General features: G+C 42.5%; 1 protein-coding gene across 2 annotated transcripts in view; it reads left to right on the top strand.

The window, feature by feature from the left end:
- The window catches only part of LOC121286208 (transmembrane protein 132C-like), a 1095675-nt gene that overhangs the window by 1036467 nt on the left and 37491 nt on the right, over positions 1-21717 (top strand). For both annotated transcript variants that reach the window (XM_041203216.1, XM_041203217.1), the window contains 2 exons: positions 3051-3324; positions 14500-14691. In XM_041203216.1, the coding sequence (XP_041059150.1) occupies positions 3051-3324; positions 14500-14691 (466 nt within the window). The remainder of the gene's footprint in view (positions 1-3050; positions 3325-14499; positions 14692-21717) is intronic.

Genomic DNA, 21717 nt, shown 5'->3' with positions numbered 1-21717 from the left:
CTCAGTGAGCGGGGCCCACCCTCGCTCGCCGAGCCAAAAATTCTCCCCAATGAAAGGTAGGGGCAGGAAAACAGATATAGAGTCAAAGTGTTATACAGCACAGCGACAGATCCTTCGGCCCATCGTGTCCCATCCTGTTAGTATCAGAAGACATTGGCTCCGAGTATTTTCATTAATTCCAGCATGTATATAAAAGAAGTTGTCAAATCAGTTGGAAAAAAAAAATCTAGCAGTTGCTACTCAAAATGGGCCTTTGATTTCTAGACACAGACAAGGTATAACCAGATTGAGATGAACAGCCAGTTTTCCAAATTCTAATTAGTAGTCGGATGAGAAAAAGTGGTCTCATCCCCACAGAAGCATATATAAGATTGGGAAATTGACAGCAGACTTTGGGAAATGGAAGTCAGGTATAATTAGCAATACAAGGCTATGATCGACCTTATGGTGCAGTACTAAAAATAAACTCCATGAAGTTTGTCTGACAGAATAAAGCAGGAATGCCATAAGAAAACAAAGAAAATTTTGTATTGACACATCTCCGAAATTTCCAGTAAGCGGTTGTCCCTTTGTTAATGACAAGCGATACTGGGTTGGATTTTCCACTGATTGACATGAATGGTCAGGAAATACAAACGGTATTAAAGATGTCAACCCAATGCACCACCCAGACCTAGGGACTGGAAGTTCAGTCAAATTTTAAAATAGGAAGCAGGGCCTGGACAATTCAGGGCATAAGCCTTTACATCATTTGCATCACATTATACTGATGCTGAATCTAACTTGGTTGCTTTTGAACATTGTGTAACAATTTGAAGTTTCCCCTAGCTTGATACGATAGTAAATTTGCACAGATCAGAAAGCCCGCAAGGATGACTAATGTAAGGAATGGAACTACGCCAGTGCAGGATGGTGTACTTTCATGGAGCTGGAGCTAATGCCTGTTGCTGGGGTAAAGTAGGCGTCATGCCCAGTAAAGGTATGTCATATTCCTAACTTTTAAGACACAAACTTTCTTCAAAGTGGACTCTTTGAGATTCACTTTTCTCCTTTAAAAATTGGACAATGTGCTGCAAAGTTGGCTACCGAAGGTTAGATAACCTGGCTTATGTATTCAAAAACTACCTCACTTTCTAACAGAGACAAAAGAAGACAGGCCAGATGGAAATGTGTTAACTGCACATATCTTGAGTCCATCAAGGCATTCTGGAATTGAATGGGTCTTCTTCAAACAAAGATACTGATTGTCTTGACCCCTTAGGGTAAATGTCTTCAAACAATAAACGAGGATGTGACTAATCAACCCAAGATCGCCGCCATATTTGGGAAAGGCATTGCAATTGTGAGGAGTCGCATGGTAAGGCAGACACATGTTTATCCCTTTGTAATATTTAAGTGCTGTCTGCAGAAAGACATGGCAGCAGAAAGGGCAATAACATCTATGCCTTAAGAACTGGAGGTTGTAACATCATAATGCCTCAAGCCTGTTTCAGTTCCGATCCACCAAAATAGCAAACTGAATGCCTGGTACTGAGACTACAAGCGACTAACTTTGTGATCTGTAGAAAGTCCATCTCTTCAACAGAACCCTGAAACCGACTGTAGCATAGGACTTGTGCTGGTGAATTCACCTAGACTGCCTTTCAGGAGTGAAGATGTCTTCTTCATCAGGCCTGCAGTGCATGTGTTCCAGGACAAGATAATCACATGAATGATGAACTACTCCTTTTGCTTGTAGCCTGTAAAAGTGCACTGTTCTCTTTAACTGTATTTTCGAGTGTTCTTGTGTGTGCGGCTGTGTGAGTGAATGCCGTAGCATTAGATTTTGCGGTGAGCGCATAAATAAATAATTTTTAACCTACAAAAAGCTTACCTCAGGTAATTCAAATTCACCATACATATGCCCACCTTCCTCTCAAAAGCTAACTGATTATGGATAGTTGGCAATGAGAAGAGGGATTTCAGCAGTTCTCTCTCACTCTGTCCATAATATTGGATATTATTTCAGGTAGCTGCTGCTCATCTGGGGGTGTTTGGGATCAATTCCCATTAATAACACTCCTCATTCTGGCATGCCTGAGAAAAACCCTACAAAAGGGCCCTTTTCCACAGTAAAACAAGTATCTAAAACAATTTTCTCAACAGGTATTAGACCGATGACCTGATGGGGGCAATAATTCTGGAATACTATTACCAATTGCTTAAAGCTATGACTTATTGCTTGAAAACCAAACAATAATTCAGCTAAAGAAAACTGCAATGAAACAACTTTTATATATCCTGTACTACTTTTACAGTCTCTCCTCTAGTCTCGCTCTAGAAGACCAAACTCTCTTGTACTAAAACTATAACATAAATCGTTTATATTTGTAATAAATGTATAAATGTAAATCAATTCCATTGTGCTAATGATAGAGCTAGAGCTACTTAAGAGAAGATTTGTTTCATGTTGTGTTGTTTATGTGCATAAAGCTGTCAGCCGGTCAGTAATTGATTCATTGCATAGCTGATGCATCTATTACATTTCACCTGGAGCTTTTATCAGGTGTTATATTGTTTTAGATGAAACTATATGATTATGAATGATGAATGATATTTTAACCAAGAATTTTTTTATTCATTCATGGGATGTGGGCATCACTGTTGCCCATCCCTAATTGCTCTTGTTCAGAGGGCATTATTGTGGATCTGGAGTCACATGCAGATTTCCTTCCCTAAAGGGCATTAGTGAACCAGATAGGTTTTAATAGCAATTGTCATCATTAGACTTTTAATTCCAGATTTTTATTGGATTCAAATTCCGCCATCTGCCATAGCAGGATTCAGACCCCAGGTCCCCTTATCCTGGGTCACTAGATTACCAGTCCAGTGGCAACACCACTACACCCCTGCCTCCTCTGTGAGAAAGTCATCTGTATTATTTGTGAGATGAATCATTTCAACCATTGAGGTGAAGATCACGTCCTTCAAATACTGCCTCTTTCAATGTGTACATGGCTGTGAATTGTACTACTGCAAGTTAGGAAAATAATTGTCAATGTTTTTGGTAGGCCAACGCGAGACAGTGATGATGAGGATGATGATGAGAAAAAAGGGAAAGGATGTACTCTTCAGTACCAACGTGCGCTGGTGAGGGTCCTTACACAGTTTGTAGCGGAAACCCTGGACCCAGGTGGGCAGCTGGTCTACATGTTAGGCAATGACTGGCAGGCTGACATCACAGACCTGGTGACTGACTTTCTGAAAATGGACAACCCACAGATCGCAAAGCTGGAGAACGGGAGGATCCTGAGTGGGCAGGAACTTGGAATGGCCACAATCCAGGTATGTTCAGTTCTTTTGAGTAGCTGTAATAACTGTAGAGCGTGTGTGAGTCTTACGATGCTCCTGCCTGCCCTCTGCTGTTCATTTCTTCTAACCTAGCCTGAATTTGCAACAGAGAAACTTCTCTTAAAAAGATCTGTGGAATCTGCCGCTGAACAAGACATTAATGTATTCAAAACATTGCCCTTTATATTGTTGCATGGGTAAGTGGTTCCTGAGAGGTTTTCTTTTTGTAAAAAAAACCGACAACTCCCAGAGCATAATAATTAGATAGACACTGAATGATAGTGTAACAATAGCAAAAAAAAGGTCAGTTTGATTAGAGTAACTTGTAAATGTGTTGTTTTTTTTTAAAGGTGCAATTTCTTTTTCATTTGTATTAATTATCGAGTTGTCTGAATGACTAAAAGGTTGTATAACATCCGGCTACACAGGGGAATTAGCAGCAAATTAATCCAACAGGTGCTATTTTTCTTTCTTTCACTTTAGCACTTCTTTTCCGATCACTTCCATGTCTTGTTGCCGAATTCTGTCTCTAGCAGCTGGGGCTGGTGTCAGTTGCCTGTTTTTAATGTTGCAGATGAAAAGAGTGTCATCAACTGACTGGGAATGTTGGGAGGGAAGAGAGTCCTGACAGATTGTTGTCCTATCTATCTGAGATGGACTATTTTCCTGCCACACAGAATGGTATCTAGTAGCCCAATGGAGAATCACTTGAACTGAGTCAAAGATCAATACGTTTAAGATTCTAAATGATTATCCAACCTTCTTCTATTAGTTATTGACTAGTTGAGGTTTATTCCTTCTAGATTTTTATTTGTACCCTATGTTGAACTTAATGTCCTTTACCTGCTATATTCTGAGTCAAAGAGGGAGTTCACAGCAGCATGAGGAATTATTTATTCTAGATTTTAAATGCATTTTACTTTTGTCTTCAGCTTAATTGAAGAGCTAGGTCTACTATTTAATAATTTTGATGAAATAAATCAGACCTATGTCATTCTGATTCACTGTACCACAGAGTGGCAGGGTATTGCTTTATACTTGAAATTCCATACAAGTAGATAAGAATTCCTCCTGACACACCTTCATTGATATTGTAGATTTCTCAGTTCAGTACTTCTGAAATCCTAAACACAGTCTTTAGAACATACGATTTTGCTAAATGTATTCACAGACATATTTGCAGTGTGGCTTTACAAAGGGACCAGTCTGTGTCTCTGTCAGAAGACTTCGACTGGAAGGCACTTTCCCACAGTGAAGGAGGAAATATTGAATGAAGAGCCACCAGAGTTAGCTCCTTTTCATCTACTGGTGACCAATTGCAGATCAACATTGGCAGAAGCCTAGCACCAAGTCAGTCTGCTTCCCACTTGGCAAGGGACTAACGACCAATAATTTCAGAGTCCTTTTCTTCTATTTATGTTTTCCATTGTTTCTATTCAGCTGAATTGTAATGTTTACAAGCAAACCAGTCACATCTTAATCATCACAGTTCTTTCTGTCTTGGCTGTTATAACCATATTGTTGTCAGGGTTATTCTGGAATATTGGTTGCTAAAGCTGAAGTTACAGTAATTTGTTGGCCCAGAACTTCCAGTCTCAGGATCTGGAAGTCCCAACACATTGACACTGAGGGAATTTCCCAGGAGGTTTGAACTTCCAATGTTCCCTGAGGCCTTCTGAAAAAGTCTCCAATTCAAGTTGCAGAGCTTGGATGGTTCTGGTACTTATCTGGATAATTACCCAGTAAATGTAAAAAAAATCCTAATCTATTATGTGGGTAACTAAACTGAGCTGCTGAATCACATTGACCCCCTCCTCCACCACCACCACCACCACCACCACCACCAACCCCCCCCCCCACCCCCCGCCACCGCCACCACCACCACCACCACCACCAGTTACCTCCCAAACACCCCTCTGAGTCCCCCTGTGAGGCCCCAATACCCCCCATCTCCCCCCGGAGCCTTGACTACTGCCCCTAACCCAACCTGACCTGACCTGACCTCACCACCAGGCTCCCACTCCCTGAATCTCCAATTCCCCCTCCCTGCACCACCCCAACCCCAGCAACCTCACCACCCTATCCCCACACCCACTTACCTCACCCATCTTACCCCCTTACCACCTCCACCCTACCGTCTGAGCCATTTACCTTCTCTCCGCAGCTTTTCAAAGAAGCTTTGGGATATTTAAAATCTTCCCTTACCAGAATAAGGCAATTAGTGCTGTAAAAAGGTGTGACTTCTGTGTGCATTCTTTTCACTGATGTCTCCGTAGTTTGCTGTGCTAAGTCAGTTTGGGAGGGTTTTCCATTGGCAGATTGACCAGAAAAATGGGAGAAAGGTAAATGTGTATTTTTTTGTCTGATCAGGATTGGAACCGGAGTTCTGACTTGATCATCTTGATTGGAAGATTTGGGTCAATTGATGTCAAGCTGAATCTCCAAGTCTGAACATTCAATCTGAAAGCTACCTTGTAGTGCAGTGTTAGAGATGATTTATGACATGTATCTGATGGCATTGAAAATCACTGGTCACAGGAGCTCTTCTGTCCTTAAAGATTAAAACAAACAACATTGAATGACATTTGCACAGAATATTACTCTCTATGCCTCCAGGCCAACAAGGAATTTGGGGTTATGCTTGCATAGTCTTAGATCTGCCAGGCAAGTCAGCCAAGACCACAGAAAGATTGTTCAACACACCACTAAGTCTGTGAGTGAAAACTGGCATTTCAAAGAACAGTTTTTAATTACTGGCTTGGTGTGAATGGGTCCATTTTGCAGGAAAAATGGGTTTATATCAGTCCCTGTACTGTATGAAATGCATCGTGTGCATTCCTGAGAGATTGGATATAAAGGTCAAAGGCCGTTGGCATATCTCTTATTGAATGTCTCAACTAAGCTCCTTAAGGAATCTCACTCAAACTATTAATGACAGTTGCAAAGTGCAACCATTATGCATCCAATGCAACATTTATAGGACAGGGTCACATTGAACTGAAGCTCGAAACTGTTTTAAAGTTGGACAACAAAAGCTCATTGTAAATAATATATCGGTGAACAATGTGCATCACACTTAGCTTACGTTTAGTAATTAAATGTCCCCTTAGTCATTTGACCACTATGCATTTATAATAACTGTAAATAGATCATTTTTCATTATTCATGCTTCTGTGTGAAAAATTGTACATGTAAAAGAAAAGTAAGATATTGAAAGCAATGCAGAACTAATTAAATAAGGTCTGCCCAAAATGCTCCTGTTGAAGAACTGAAAAGTGTTCTTAGTATTCTGAGAATGGTTCAATATATCATGTTTTATTTTCAATTTTTGTCACATGCCCATTAAAGTGAATGACGAATGGGGCCAAAAGTTAATGAAACTTTTTCCAATGCTTTGTATCTGGTTTCAGCATCTGTCACTGCTAGGGAAAGGCACAAACCGACCAGAGGTGGAGTAAACTCCCATTTCCCAAACCAGCAACATGTCTGAACCACAACCTCCAACGAAAGCTTTCTGCACCAGTACAATTTATTGCCTGATTCCTGACTAGTCATTTTGTGAACGTGCAAGGTTAGCATCAATGTAAAGCAATTATGCTGCACACCCAGTGCCAAGCTAACAGCTTCAATTTACCAACAAGGGCTGGAATGAAGCAGAGCAACACTCCCAGAGGGGGAAGAGTCTCACACCACTTGGGTTTGATATCTCGTGGAGGGGTAAATTTTCTGCGTCTACCTTCAAAGGGTACACATTGTAAAATTGTCTATGTGCAGCCATGATTTGCAATCCATTATAGTTAGAAGATGAATAATCGAGAATTATATCCATTTATTTTCCATTAAACACTAACAGCAAGTGAGAATTCACATGAAAAGTACAGAAGTGGGAACATTACCCTGGGCTGTCGGACCAGCATAATAGCAAAGCTTTATAGGAACTTGTATGTAAATATATTAGCCTGCCTTCATTTAAATATTTAGAGAATAGAACTGTTTCTTCTCCATACCGTAAGCGTTTTTAAATTTCTGACTGTTTGGAGAGGGATCTATACATAATTAGACTGAGGCATGCACAGAGCTTCCTACTCCTCAGGGCTATAAGAACATAAGAAATAGGAGAGGAGCTAACCACATGGCCCCTCGATCCAGCTCCACCATTCAGTATGATCGTAGCTGACCTTGGGCTTCAACTACACTTTCCTGCCCCCTCTCCATATCCCTTGATACCCTGAGAAACCAAAACATCTGTCTATCTCAGCCGTAAATATATTCAACGATGGATCATCTGCAACCCTCTGGGCTAGAGAATTCCAAAGATTCACAACCCTTTGAGTGAAGACATTTCTCCTCTTCTCAGTCCTAAATGATTGACCCCTTATCCTGAAACTGTTGATCTCTGTTCTAGATTCTCCTGCTATAGGAATCAACCTCTCATTGTCTACCTCATAAAACCCTTTCAGAAACTTGAATGCTTCAATGAGATTTCCTCTCATTTGTCTAAACTCCAGGAAGTATAGGCCCAGTTTAGTCAACTTCTCATACCAGGAGCAAATCTAGTGAACCTTCACTGTACCTCCTCCAAGACAATATATCCTATGGTGTCCAGAACCGCACACAGTACTTCAGGTGTGCTCTCACCAGAGCCTGATACAATGGTAGCAAGATGTTTTTATCCTTGTGTTCCTCTCCCCTTGAAATAAAGGCCAACGTGCCATCGAGTCACACGGACTTGAAACATTAACTGTGTTCCTCTCTGCAGGTGCTGTCAGACCTGCTGAGTTTTTTCAGCTATTTTTATTTTTGTTTCGGATTTCCAGCATCTGCTGTATTTTGCTTTTATGCCATTTGCCTTCCTAATTACTTGCTGTACCTGAGTGCTAACTTTTGGTTCTGAAGAAGAGTCATACGGACTCGAAATTTTACTGTATTTCTCTCCGCAGATGCTGTTGGACCTGCTGAGTTTTTCCAGCAATTTTTGTTTTTGTTTCAGATTTCCAACATCCACAGTATTTTGCTTTTATGCTAACTTTCTATGTTCCTTGTATAGTACGCTCGAGTCCCTCTGAACATCAACGTTTAGCAGTTTAAAACCCAATAAAAATTATTCTGTTTTTCTGTTCTTACTACCAAAATGAATAACCTCACACTTCCCCACCAAAGTTCCAACCCAGGTTGTGCAAACCCAAGGCGGCCTAGATGGAAATTGAATGGTAACTACGCCTCTGAGACTAAAATCCACAGAGTAATTGCACGCTGAATGAAAATACTGAATTAGTGGAAATAATTGCCCGAGTCAGGAGAATGTTGCGGAGGTAGAGTGGGACATGTCTGTGGATGAGAACAGGGAATTCAAATTTAATGCCTTGTGAGACAGGGAACCAATGTAACTTTGGGATGATGCAGTAATGGGTAAATGGGAATTAGTAAGGGACAGGGTGGAAAACTGGCATTTATACAGGAGGTTGGGGGCTGTTTGAAATGTTGAATTAACCAATATCAACAGTATGTATAAGGGTTTTGCCATCAGCTACGGCAAAGATGGGCAAGGTTACAGAGATAGAAAGAACCAATCTTGGTGAGAAATAGGATAATAGGGTTTGGGATAAGTACTGGGCTTCATTTCTAGAGACAGGACAGAATCATCCCAGATTTGCTCTAAGTGCGGTAGCGGGTGGGAAAAAGGGCGTTTTACCTGCTCGCCACAATGGCGGGTTTTCACGCTGTATCGTCCCATTCCTGTTTCATTAATTATGCACTCCTGGGAAACACGCCAGGTCACTGGCAGGGCGTCCTCTGATTTTCCCGCCTCACTGTCACTTTGGGCCTTCAGGAAACTGAGCACCGAAACTCTGCACAGAGCTAGCACTCTTCAAGTGAGCTGCTGCAAATTGATGGAGGAGACATGCTGTGCCCAGATTTCAGCCCTCCCTCGAGTGCCTACTGGACCAATGAAAACCCACCGCAATGTCCTTTACCCCCACTCTGGATGAAGGCCAGCAAGCAAGATCACCAATCCAGCATGGGAGGTGGTGGCAGTGGTGGTCAGCGTCAGTGCCCTGCAAAAGAGGACAGCCTCCCAGTGCCGAAAGAGGATGAATGATCTCCTCCGTTCCGTCAGGCCAAGTCACACTTCTTGTCATTCTCAACGCACACACTCACGAGCCCATCACACATCTACAGGCATCTCACTCACTGCCAGTTCAAGGGACATCACCATCCGCTCTCTCATGCACACCTTCATTTGGCCTGCGGATCGTGTCCTCATCCTGTTCATGGCACCACTCACCACCCACACATGCCAAGCATCCTTATCATCTGGCCTGGCAGGCGCCCTGCTTACACGCCCTCTATCTGTATTCATGCAGGACAAGCTGACACACAACAAAAAGGAGAGGTTGCAGACTGATGGAGTAATGCCTGACATCAAGGTCCTCACAGACTTTGAAAATAGAGTCATCTGGTGCCAGTGCCATAGAGCCGGTGACGATCTGGACCATTCCTGTGCTGATGGTGAGGTCAGCGTTGCTCAAACAAGTGAGGATCCAATAGTCCAACATCCATCAGGCAACCATATGCGAGTTACCTCCCCTGTTCCACAGGCCCCATGCACTAATTATCTCTCCTTGCTTTCACATCTGGGAAACAGCCGAGGTCCTTGACTCAGGCCCTGAAGAAACCTCAGAAGAAGAACCTGATGACACCCTAATTGAAGACACGTCACAGCACTCACCCACACCCCCAACTAGCAGAGACCCACACCTCGGTGGGACCTAGCTTTAGAGAAACCTCAGGGTCACAATCTGGTGAGCACATTGCACTGTCTGATCCACAGCAGATGGCAGCAGAGACTTCCCAGGTTTTCAACATTCGGAGGGCTGATGGAGACCAGAAATCTGCTGAGTCCAAGTCAGATGAGGAGCCTCTGGACACAGTCATACCTCAGTTGCTGGAGCTGCAAAGGCAAGCTCAGGAACATCAGGAAGGGATGTCTGCTGTACTCCTCAGATAGCAAGGCACGATGGAGGAGTCCGTCTGCCTTCAGTCTGAGGTGATAGCGCCGGCATGCCAACGCACTGAGGTCAACACTGGTAGGATGGCAGCCGCCAGGGAGAACTTGGTCCAGACAGTCGACCCTGCACTGCTGAGGTGCAGCAGGTCCCCCATCTCATGGGCTTCTGTGTTCGGTGACAGTGTGATCCTGAAGGGTTCAACTCACAAAGGATGCCGCAGGATCAAGAGAAGTTAAAGTTTCCCCACTGCATCTCCATGATATGACCCTGTTCACAGAGCACAAGTGAGCTGCCATTAGCCGGACAGGAGTCAGACATTCACATAAGTTGTGTGAGGATCTATGGAGTGTCCCCACTTCATGTTGATACCAACCACCTGGAATGTAGGGATGACGGGTATCTGCTGCATCTCCATGACAGGAGCCTTATTACAGAGGGTATGTACACTGCCATCAGCCAGACAGGAGTCAAACATTCACAGATGCATTGTGAGGATCTATGGTGTCTCTTCACTGCATGTTATCATCATCCTCCACAAATCTAGCAACTATGAAGGCTTCCCAAGCGCACCTGCCTCGTCTGGCCAGTGTGAGTGCTTCATCGCTGTCATTGTTGCCTTCCAGGACCTCCTCACCCTCATCTCCATCGATGTCCTCCTCATCGGAGGAGAGCTCCAGCTCATCCATCTCCTCCTCAGCCAGCTCCTCTCGCTGTTGCAGCGCCAGATTGTAAAGAGCGCAGCAGGCGTCGACAATGTGTGACACCCTCTGTGGACTATATTGCAGGGCTCCACCAGACTGATCCAGGAACCAGAACTTCATTTTCTGTATCCAGATGGTTTGCTCCACCAAGTTACGAGTTGCAGCATGAGCCTCTCTGCTGCAGTTTGAGGCCGCCACCGGATATCATCAGCTACGTCCCCTGTAGGGAGCCCTTGTCCCTGAGGAGCTCGCCCTGTAGCCTCTGTGGACCCTGGAAGACATCAGGGATGTGAAACTTACTGAGAATGTAGGAGTCATGGACACTCCCTGGGAACTGTGCACAGACCTGTAGGACCACCTGTGATGGTCGCACACTAGCAGAACAGTGAGCGAGTGGAAGCCCTTACAGTTGACATAGTGGATTGTTTGCTGCCACAGAGATCTGAATGCCAGGTGAGTGCAGTTAATGGCACCCTGCACCTGTGGGAAATCTGAGATCCGTGCAAATCCCAGCACTCTTACTCCCTGGCTTTCCTGATCCCAGGCGAATTGCACGAAGTTCTGTGCCTTTGTGAATAAGGCATCCATGACCTCATGGATGCATTTGTGTGTGGAGGCTTGTGATATCCCACAGAGGTCACCTGTAGAGCCCTGAAAGCAGCCACTGGCGTAAAAATAGAGCGTCGTGGTCACTTTCATCGCCACTGGCAGTGGATGCCCTCCATGTCCCAATGGTGCCAAATCCTGCAACAAGTGGCAGATGTGACCGACCTGTTCCCTGGACATGTGCAGTGTTTGTCAGCGCTAGTTCTCGGTCATCTGCTGGAATGACAAGCGCCGTCTATAGACCCTGAGTCTAACCAGGCGCCTACCAGTGATGGCTCACCGTGACTCTTCAGCGGCGTGCACAGGGTGCTCCTCCGACTGGCCAGCAAGGCACCTCTGTCACCCTCTTCCCCTTCGCCTCCACTCTCTGTAAGTCACGAGACATACAGCTAAGTCACCAAGCTCCATGCTCCTGATGTACTGCCCCTGCAAGAGAAACATGTGTGGGTTCGCATGGGTGTACTAATAAACTCTCTTAGTTAAGTTGAAGGCCCTTAGCATACGCCAGAGAGTGCTGGCCACCACTTGGATGGCTGCCTGAAACCCTACCCACATCCACCCCACTCTACCTGACCAATTGGCAGCAGCTTTGCCCACTGGACTGCATGCTGTGCTCTCAGCTCAGGTGCAGGTGTTCTCCTAACCCGCGCTGTAAGGCTGCGCTGTTAGCTTGAAACATGGGGGGGAGACTGGTCCAAACCTGAATGATTACTTTGCAATGGGCTGTGAGCATGTCCATGGTTAGCTTTCGCAAGGAGATTGTGCATTATGCCAGGTCAGCCAATTGTTCTGCAGCCCACTAAAATGCTCATTAGTTTGAGTCTGTGCTCAAGGGGTAAAAAGCTCTGGAGCATTTGGTGGCAGTTTGATGTCTCTGCATTGCTTGAGTGGGCAGATAAGCTAGAGGCCTGACTCCAAGCATGTCAATGTGGCGGCGCCTGATCTGTCTCAGCTGTGGAGGAATGGTCACTTCATACAAGGTTTCCCTAATGTGTGGCTGTTTCCCACATTAGTAGAGAGTATTCCATCACACTCCTGACTTGTGCCTTGTAGATGGTGGACAGGCTTGGGGGAGTCAGGAGGTGAGTTACTCGCCACAGGATTCATAGCCTCTGACCTGCTCTTGTAGCTACAGCATTTATATGGCTAGTCCAGTTCAGTTTCTGATCAATGGTAACCTCCAGGATGTTGATAGTGCGGGGGGGTTGGGGGGGGGGCCGGGGTTTTTGGGGGGGGGGGGGGGTGGGGGGTGGGGCAGTGGGGGTGGGGGTTGTCGGCAATAGTAATGCCATTGGATGTCAAGGGGAGGTGGTTTGATTCTCTCTTTTTGGAGATGGTCATTGTCTGGCACTTGTATGGTGCAAATGAAAGTACTTGGGAGGAGGCTCATGTGGATCACAAGGACTGTCATTGACCTAGATGCTATGTAATTGTACAAGGACCTTTGGATAGCAATCCAAATCCTGTTTTGAAGGTTGGGAGAAAGGCAGTCTTTGTGGCAGACTATATTATAACTCTCTCCCTGAATTACCATATCTCATGCTCCTGACTGCATCCTCTTACCTACCCACTTTGTGCTCTGCAAGACTTTTGGCGAGTGCTCAGTTTTAGAAATGAACCCATGTATAAAGAGATGGGTTTGGGGGTAGGGTGGTGGGTGAACATCTGGGGAATTATCAGGAGTTGCAACAGAGAAAGACTGTCAGTGCCAAAAAGACTCTGGCTGCTGTAATAATCCATTCATGTACCCAGCATGTGTGCCAGTGGTCACTTTATATGTGTGTTACCTTATATGTTTGAATGTGCATGTTTGCCAAAAATGTGGGCCTTATTTATTTGATGTGTTGCATGTATCCCCTAAAAATCATGTTCTCCTTAGTGAGTGCTTGTGTCTAGATAGTGCACTGCCACCTTCAGCATTGTTAGCAATGTTAGCAACAAATCCAAAGCTGCTTGGCTGGAATGGTAGTTAGGATAACATCTATTATTTTTTGTTGATCTAACACTGTTCGAGGAACCCTTGTCCCGTCTGAGGGTTCCAATCATATTATGCTGCCTGTCATTAGCTCCATGATATCCCGAGTGCTTACTAATCTGTCACACAACAACCAGGCTGACTGTTTCTGTCCCTATATCAGCAACACTGGTTCAATGCAGATCAGATTTCAGCACCTACGCAATGGAAAGCAAAAGTAAGAGCAAATTAACAGGCTATGTAGATTCCATTAACTTGCAGAACTGACAGTGGACAGCAATGTTGCATCATAACTAAACATAATGCTGCACTCATATCAGTTTTGGGAGTTTGGATAGTAGATTAAGAATGAGTAGAAATTCAACCCACCTTGTGTGTAAATTGGAAATCCTTGCAAGTCTTTCCTGCTTGTCTGTATGACTCCTTTCGTATTGACATATCCTTCAAATAAACATATATGTGCCCTCATTGCCTGCAAGAAATGCCTTGGAGATTGACTAATTATCTAGATTAGACAGAGCAGTGCTTGGGTGCATCACCTATGATTCTGCCTTATACCTACTATTGGTTTACAGATTTTAAATTCATTCCAGTTATTAACCTTCAGCCTCTCATAGTCCAGCTTCAATATGTAACAGAAGAACAAGAGCTTCTTTGTGTTAGCATTTTTGTAACTACAATTCTTATAATATTCAAGATAAAAATTGCAATAGGATAACGATGTTTAAGACTTTTAACAATCTCGTGGTAGTTATGAATATTACTCCACATTTAAGGAAATTGTGATTAGACAATAAGAGGGCAATGATAATTCACTTTGATATCACAGCAGATGGAAGTAATAAGTGTTTAAGTTTGAAACTTCTTCATTTCAAAGGTACTGTCACCACTTTCTGATTCTATCCTGGCTGAAAAAACAATAACGGTGATTGAGGAGAAGGTGTCTGTTACAGACCTTGGAATTCAAATCGTAGCAGGAATTTCCCTGTCCTTCAAACTGAGTACTGCCAGCAACCGTGTCATCGTTGCAACGACAACAGCAAAAGAACAGCTTCATGCCTCAAAACAGGTACTCATTCCGAATTTCAGTTTCATGCTCCCTCCATTCGTTGCAGCCTAGATAGACAATTCCTGATCAAATCATCAACCTTAGAGAAATTGCATGGCTTTGTTCTTTCTTCGCTATTGTACAGAGACACCAGCAGCAAACATGAGTATTCTCACAGGAAAGGAGTGAGGATGGGGGCGGTGGAGGATCGGGGGTGGGGGTGGCGGGGGTGCTGTGGGGTGGCGGGAATGAGCACACAGTTGCCCTGGGTTACTCATGCTATCCTTTGCTGTTTTTAGAGGCCTGGCTGTTTTCCCTGCTTGTGATGCAAGCAAGAGAAGGCCCATTGGGGAATAGGAAAGAATTAAAGTAGATTATGAAAAGGGAGTGCGAGGGAAAGGAAACTGAAATCAATAGTGCTCATTGAATTAACTAGAAGCAAAATCATGATTGTGATCCTTTTAGTTGGAGAGAGATTACAATTTTTGCAGAATTGAATTTAAAATGATTGCTTTTAGTTCATGACCTGTCTGTCAGTAGAGATATCACTATATTGTAAATGGGAAAGTTGGAACCAATTTTTTTTTTGTTGAAAAACTGATTACTTTTATAAACTCTGAAAGAAATACTGGGGAGGAATCAAAAAAAGTATCAAGTGCAATTTTGACTGTTGCTTTGAAGTAACATTTTGGATTATGTAAGCAATTAAGAATATACTTTTTCAGCAAAAGTAACAAGGCTTTTAGATGCACACTGGGAGAATCATAGGATCAACTTTTATCATTGATAAGATAGCAGCATTGTGTATTGGTAATAAAAGATCAAATCTGTGAGCACCCCAGAGGTGAGTGTGCTATGATAGACTTTTGCCTGAGTGAAGGAGCGTATGGAACTCCCAGTAATTGTGCTTAATCTATGAAAGAGAAAAATATCTGATTCAGACATTTTGACTTTGCGCAATGCTTTTAAACATGTGATATTATTCAGCTCTGCCTTTTAAACATCTCTCAACAGTGTTACCAATTTCACCACTTACTTGTAGGTGGTGAAATAAAACTATTCTTTTCTTGAACAAAACTAAGCTGAGTTCAGCTGCACATTAGTTCTGCACCTTAAACCTGCTGTTGCATGAAAGAAACAATCCATTGTGAACAGTACCTCGAGAATACCAGCTAATAATTTGCAGTACATTTTTAAGGTAAAGGTTGCATGGGAAAAGAAACAGTTGTACTTATTCAAGAATACAAGAAATAGGGGCAGGAGCAGACCATTTGGCCTGTTAAGCCTGCTCCGCCATTCAGTATGATCGTGGCTGATCTTGGGCATTATCTACACTTTCAAACCTGCTCCCCATATCCTTTGATTCCTTGAGAGACCAAAAATCTATCTATCCCAGCCTTAAATGTATTCAACGATGGAGAATCCGCAACCCTCTGGGCTAAAAAATTCCAAAGATTCACATCCCCTTGAGTGAAGTAATTTCTCCTCATCTCAGTCCTAAATGATCATCCCCTTCTCCTGAGACTATGCCCCCATGTTTTAGACTCCCCAACTAGCGGAAGCAATCTCTCAGCATCCACCCTATCAAGCTCCATCAGAATTCTGTAGGTTTCAATGAGATTGCCTCTTATTTTTCTAAACTCCAGAGAATACAGACCCAATTGCTCAGCCTCTCAACATGGGACAACCCCCTCATCCCAGGTACCAATTTAGTGAACCTTTGAGGTACTGCCTCCAATGCAAGTATATCCTTTTTTAAATGTGGAGCCTAAAATTGCACACATCTGGACAGTATTCCAGATCTAATCTTACCAAAACCCTGTACAATTGTAGAAAGACTTCTTTATTCCTGTACTCTAATCCATTGCAATAAAGGCCAACATTCCATTTGTCTTCCTAATTGCTTGCTGCAGCTGCATACTAACTTGCTGTATTCCTTTTTCAGGCACAATCAAGTCTCTTTGAACATCAGCATTTAAAAGTTCCACACCTTTTAAAAACTAAGTGCTTTTCTATTCTTATGATCAAAGTGAATAGCTTCACACTCCCTACATTATACTCCATCTGCCACCTTATTGCCCACTCACTTAACCTGTCTATCTCCCTTTGCAGCCTCTCCATGTCCTGCCCACAGCTCACCTTTCCAACTAGCTTGATACCATCAGCAAACCTAGCTACATTACTCTCTGCCTCTTCATCTAAGTCATTAATACAGATTGTAAATAGCTGAGGCCCAAGCACTGATCCTAACGGCATTCCACTATTCACTGCTTGCCAACTTAAAAAAGCTCCATTTATGCCCACTCTCTGCTTTCTACCCATTAACTATTCCTCTACCTATATTAATATATTACCCCAATTCCAGGAGCCCTTATCTTGCCGATTAACCTTTTGTGTGGTACCTTATCGAATGCTTTTGGAAATCCAGGTACACTACCTCTACTGGTTCATCTTTATCTACCCTACTGGGGACATCCTCAGAAGACTCCAATGAGTTTGTCAAACAGGATTTCCCTTCACCTTTGTGTTTTTATAAGTGCATTGTTAAGTCTTCCTTTATATTAGATTCAGCATTTTACCAACAACTGATGTTAGGCTAGCTGGTCTGTAGTTCATCATTTTCTCTCTCTCTCCTTTCTTGAAAAGTGGTATAACATTTGCCAACTTCCAATCTGACAGGATTGTTCCCGAATATAAGGAATTTTGAAAAACCATAGTGTATCCACTTTCTCTGCAGCTATCTCTTTTAGAACCCGAGTGTGTAGGCCATCAGATCCCAGGGATTTGTTGGATTTTAGTCCCATAAACTTCTCCAATATTTTTTCTCTGCTGATTTTAGTTTCCTTCATATCCTCACTTTTTAGCCCTAGGTTACTGTCTATTTCTGGTAGGAAACTTGTGTCATCTACTATGAAGACGGAAACAAAACATTTGTTCAATGCCTCTGTCATTTCCTCATTCCCCATGATAATTTCTCCTATCTCTGCTTCTAAGGACCAATGTTTACATTAGCTACTCTCTTCCTTTTTATATACTTATAAAAGCTCTTACAATCTGTTTTTATATTTCTGGCTATATTACTCATATTCAATTTTTCAATTTTTATCAACCTTTTTGATGGCCCTTTGCTGGTTATTAAAACACTCCCAATCCTCAGACTTACTACTGTTTTTTGCAACATTGTAAGCCTCTCCTTTTAATCAAATACTACCCTAATGTCCTATGTTAGTCACTGATGGGTCTTTCTTGCTACGTTTTGTTTTTCAATGGAATGTATTTTTGTTGAACATTTTGAATTGTTTCTTTAAATGTCTCCCACTGTTCATTTACCTCCATACCTTTCGGTCTATTTACCCAGTCAAACTTAGTGCGTTCTGCCCTCATACCTATGTAACTGATTTTGTTTAGTTTAAAATTCTTGTTTGTGATTGGAGTATGTCACTTTCAAACGTAACATGGAATTTAATGGTATTATGATCACTATTTCCCAGTGGATCTTTTACTATGACATTACTAATTAATCGTGCTTTGGCACACAATACTAGATATAAGATAGTTTTACCCCTGTTCAATTCCACAATGTATTGTTCTAAGAAACTGTCACAAAAACATTCTACAAACTCATCTTCTAGACCAATTTGATTGTCCCAGTCTACATGAGGATTAAAGTCCCCCAGAATAACGACATTATCTTTATTACAAGCTCCAATAATTTCTTGTTTAGTGCTCTATCCAACAGTATAACTACTGTTTGTAGGGCTATAAATTATTCCCACCCAGAGTTTCTGACTCTTCCTATTGCAAATTTCCACCCATACTGATTCTATTTGATCTCCTGAGGCCAGATCCTTTCTCGCTAATGTCCTTATGTCATCCTTACCATCAGGGCTACCCCTCCTCCTTTGCCATTCTGCCTGTCTTGCCAAAATATTGTGTACCCTGGAATATTTATTTCCCAACCTTGATCACCTTGTAACCACATCCCTGTAAAGGCGATTAGATCTGCACCATTTAGCTCTATTTGTGCCACTAGTTTATCGATCTTATTGCAGATGCTGAATTCAGATAAAGAACCTTTAATTTCATTTTATTACTTCTATTCCCTACAATGACCTTATTTGCTGATGTACAATTTTTGTCCCTTCCTGCCCCACTCTGCTTGTCTTCATAAACAAGACTTTTGACACATGCAGTACTGATCTAGACCTACAATATTAGATTCTGTCTAAATTTTTGTCTGGCTCTCTATTCTATCTCATTCCTGTACTGTTGTGGTCTAGGTCACTGATAATAGATGATGGTACATATCATTCAGATGTGGCAAGATTTTGTACAAGTCTGGTATACTTAGATATTCACTGAAAGGAATGTTCGAAACCATGGGAATGTTATCTATGGCAATTGCCACATATAACAAGCACAGCATTATGTTTCTAGATTTCAGTGTTTTGGCCATGTTTATATTTTAGTAGACACATAACTAAAAATCTCACAGGATAGAATTTTCTGATGTTCCAGTTGTAATCTAACCTGAAGCATATTGCATTTAGTAATCATATTGGAGTAATAGCTGCTGCTGTTATTCATATCCATAGCTGTTCAGACTTGGAGTCATTTCTTCTGTACAGGAGATCTGTGACCTTGATTTTGTTCCAAACTCAGTCTGATTTGCCTGTCACACAAAGGCAGCTAAAAACGCAATGCTTTGTCCGTTATGCATATGCATGTGCCAGTTACTAGAAAGAACTCTCTTGTGAATATTTATCATCCCTTTTAATATAATGTTTAGGAGTTTGAGTTAAATAAAAAAACTTGATTTTTCCCAAATTGCTGACACTACAGGTCACAGCCTTATCCACAGAAATCCAATGTGCATCCACACTATCTCTCTTGAACCTTCTCACAACTTATGTACCTTAAGATTCATATAACCCTATCCAGCAGCTCATTGTATGTGTACAGGCATGGGGGCACCCTAATTTTTTTCCATTGAGAAATCTACATGAAGGTGCAAAACCGATGAGTGCAGAACACCAACAATGGCTTAAATTATCTCCATAACTCTGAGAATACGGGCATTTTTTAAAAAAATACTCAGAGGACTTAGGTATGGCTGGTAAGGACAGCATTTATTGTTCATCCCTTATTGCCCTTTAGAAGGTGGTGGTAGTGGTGAACAGCTACAGACCATGTGGTGAAAGTGCTCCCACAGGGCTGTTAGGGAGGGAGTTCCATGATTCTGATCCAGCGACAATGAAGGCGTGGCAAGGTCGCAGGTTTGGAAGGTGCAGTCAAAGAAGCCTTGGCAAGTTGCTGCAGTGTACCTTGTAGATGCTGCACATTACAGATGCTATAGTGCTCTTGTGGTTAAGGAGTGAATGTTTAAAATGGTGGATGCCAATCAAACAAATTGCTTTTTCCTGGATGAGTTGAGCATCTTGAGGGTTGGTGAAGTTGGACTTATCCCAGGCAAGCGGAGGGTTCTTTTTGTGTCAAAATAGTAAATACTAACAAAGGTTCAGCTGTGCAAAGCCCTTAGCATTTTTCACAAGAGTGGAAAGACATGAGTTCATCTGTTCACCCCCTGTCACCTGCCTTGCCATGGTTAGCTTGGGCAAGGCAAAGAAAGATATATTGAAAAGTCAGTCACTCATTCCCATGAACTTACCAACAGAGAACTCCGAAGGATCTTTGGCAGGGATATTTTTCTATTTGCTTCCCCGCCCCCCTGCTTCTACTGCATCTTTTCTAAAATCTGTAGCCTATAAGGGAATTACCGGAACATTCAGAATTGAAACCACAAGCTGGATTGCCCCCACCCCGCCTACCACTGAATTATTTTCTCCCCCTGTTGATTTTCAGTGAAGTGGAGAATTCCTAATTCCTGGGGTAAGTGTGGAATCAGAAACCAACTGTTGGGGCCACTGGGGACTATCGGATCTCTGCTGTTATTGTTAAAGGCTTGTGGGGAGTGTAGGCACTCAGCTACAGGGAACCCAACCTTTATTAGGTAAATGTAATAGCATTTGCAAAGTGCAGACAGGAGCCGTAGATTTGAGTGTCATGTGATCACATGTCACATGATAAAATCTGCAGGCAGACACCCAACCAGAGTTAGCAGCCCTAGGTAGAAACTCTTCTGGTGGATTGGGAAAAACTAAGGAAAATGGGAACATTTTAAATTATGTACAACTCCTTAAGCTGCAGCACAAATCACCGGCGAATAACTTCCTTTCCAGTCTTGTTTGCTCATTTTACAACCACTGAAGTACATGATGGTGAATACAACCCTGACAGCAAGGTGATGTTTGCAATTTTAATGGAGCATGTAATGACAGATCAGTATCTTGGGTTGTTACTGATGGTAGTTGGCTGGTGTTTAGTTATTGGGTAGATTGTATCCCTGACCTTTGCAGTTAAGCTGCAAGAAGCAGAAAGTGCAAAAAAATGTATAAATTCCAAGGAACCAAAGTGACTGGAACATTAAAAAAAATCCCTCACCCAAAAATGATTCGCATCACCTATTTATCTGCATCAGTTTCTCTGGTACTTGTGCAGCTAAAACCCTAGCAAGGAGTTGACACGCCTTCAGGAGGAGAGGCAAGGATAGAAAATTTAGCAATAAAAGTGAAAGATTAAAAAAAGCCTTTCTTTTGAATTGAGTGCCCCCTTGAGAGAAAGAAAAAAGCTGCAAGCCAGTGTTTTTGAGGGGGTGGCTATCAGAGGCAAGATAAAATGAGTCAATGAAAAGCCATTACCAGCGAACAATTAATGAACACAAGGAGGTGTTGACTCATCCTCCCAATCGCCTGCTTCTAACGCCAAAAAGCAGTAGCTTCGCAGATAAGAAGGCATTAATTCATCTTCATTTGTTAATGTTAATTGGAAGAGCCTGTCAGGGCTTGTAAAAGGGGATTTATTGATGCAGTGGTTGCGATTTAGAGGTGAAGCTCATTAAAACCAAGCATAACTAAAATTTGCAATATCACCGAGAACAAAGTATGCATGTCTATACAGTGGCAAACACTTTAAAGTTGCTGCAACTTT

Source organism: Carcharodon carcharias, chromosome 13 (assembly GCF_017639515.1).
Source record: "Carcharodon carcharias isolate sCarCar2 chromosome 13, sCarCar2.pri, whole genome shotgun sequence".
In the NCBI taxonomy this organism is placed as follows: Eukaryota; Metazoa; Chordata; class Chondrichthyes; order Lamniformes; family Lamnidae; genus Carcharodon; species Carcharodon carcharias.
Note: the sequence above shows the minus strand (reverse complement) of the source record. Positions and strands in the feature narration are given on the sequence as shown.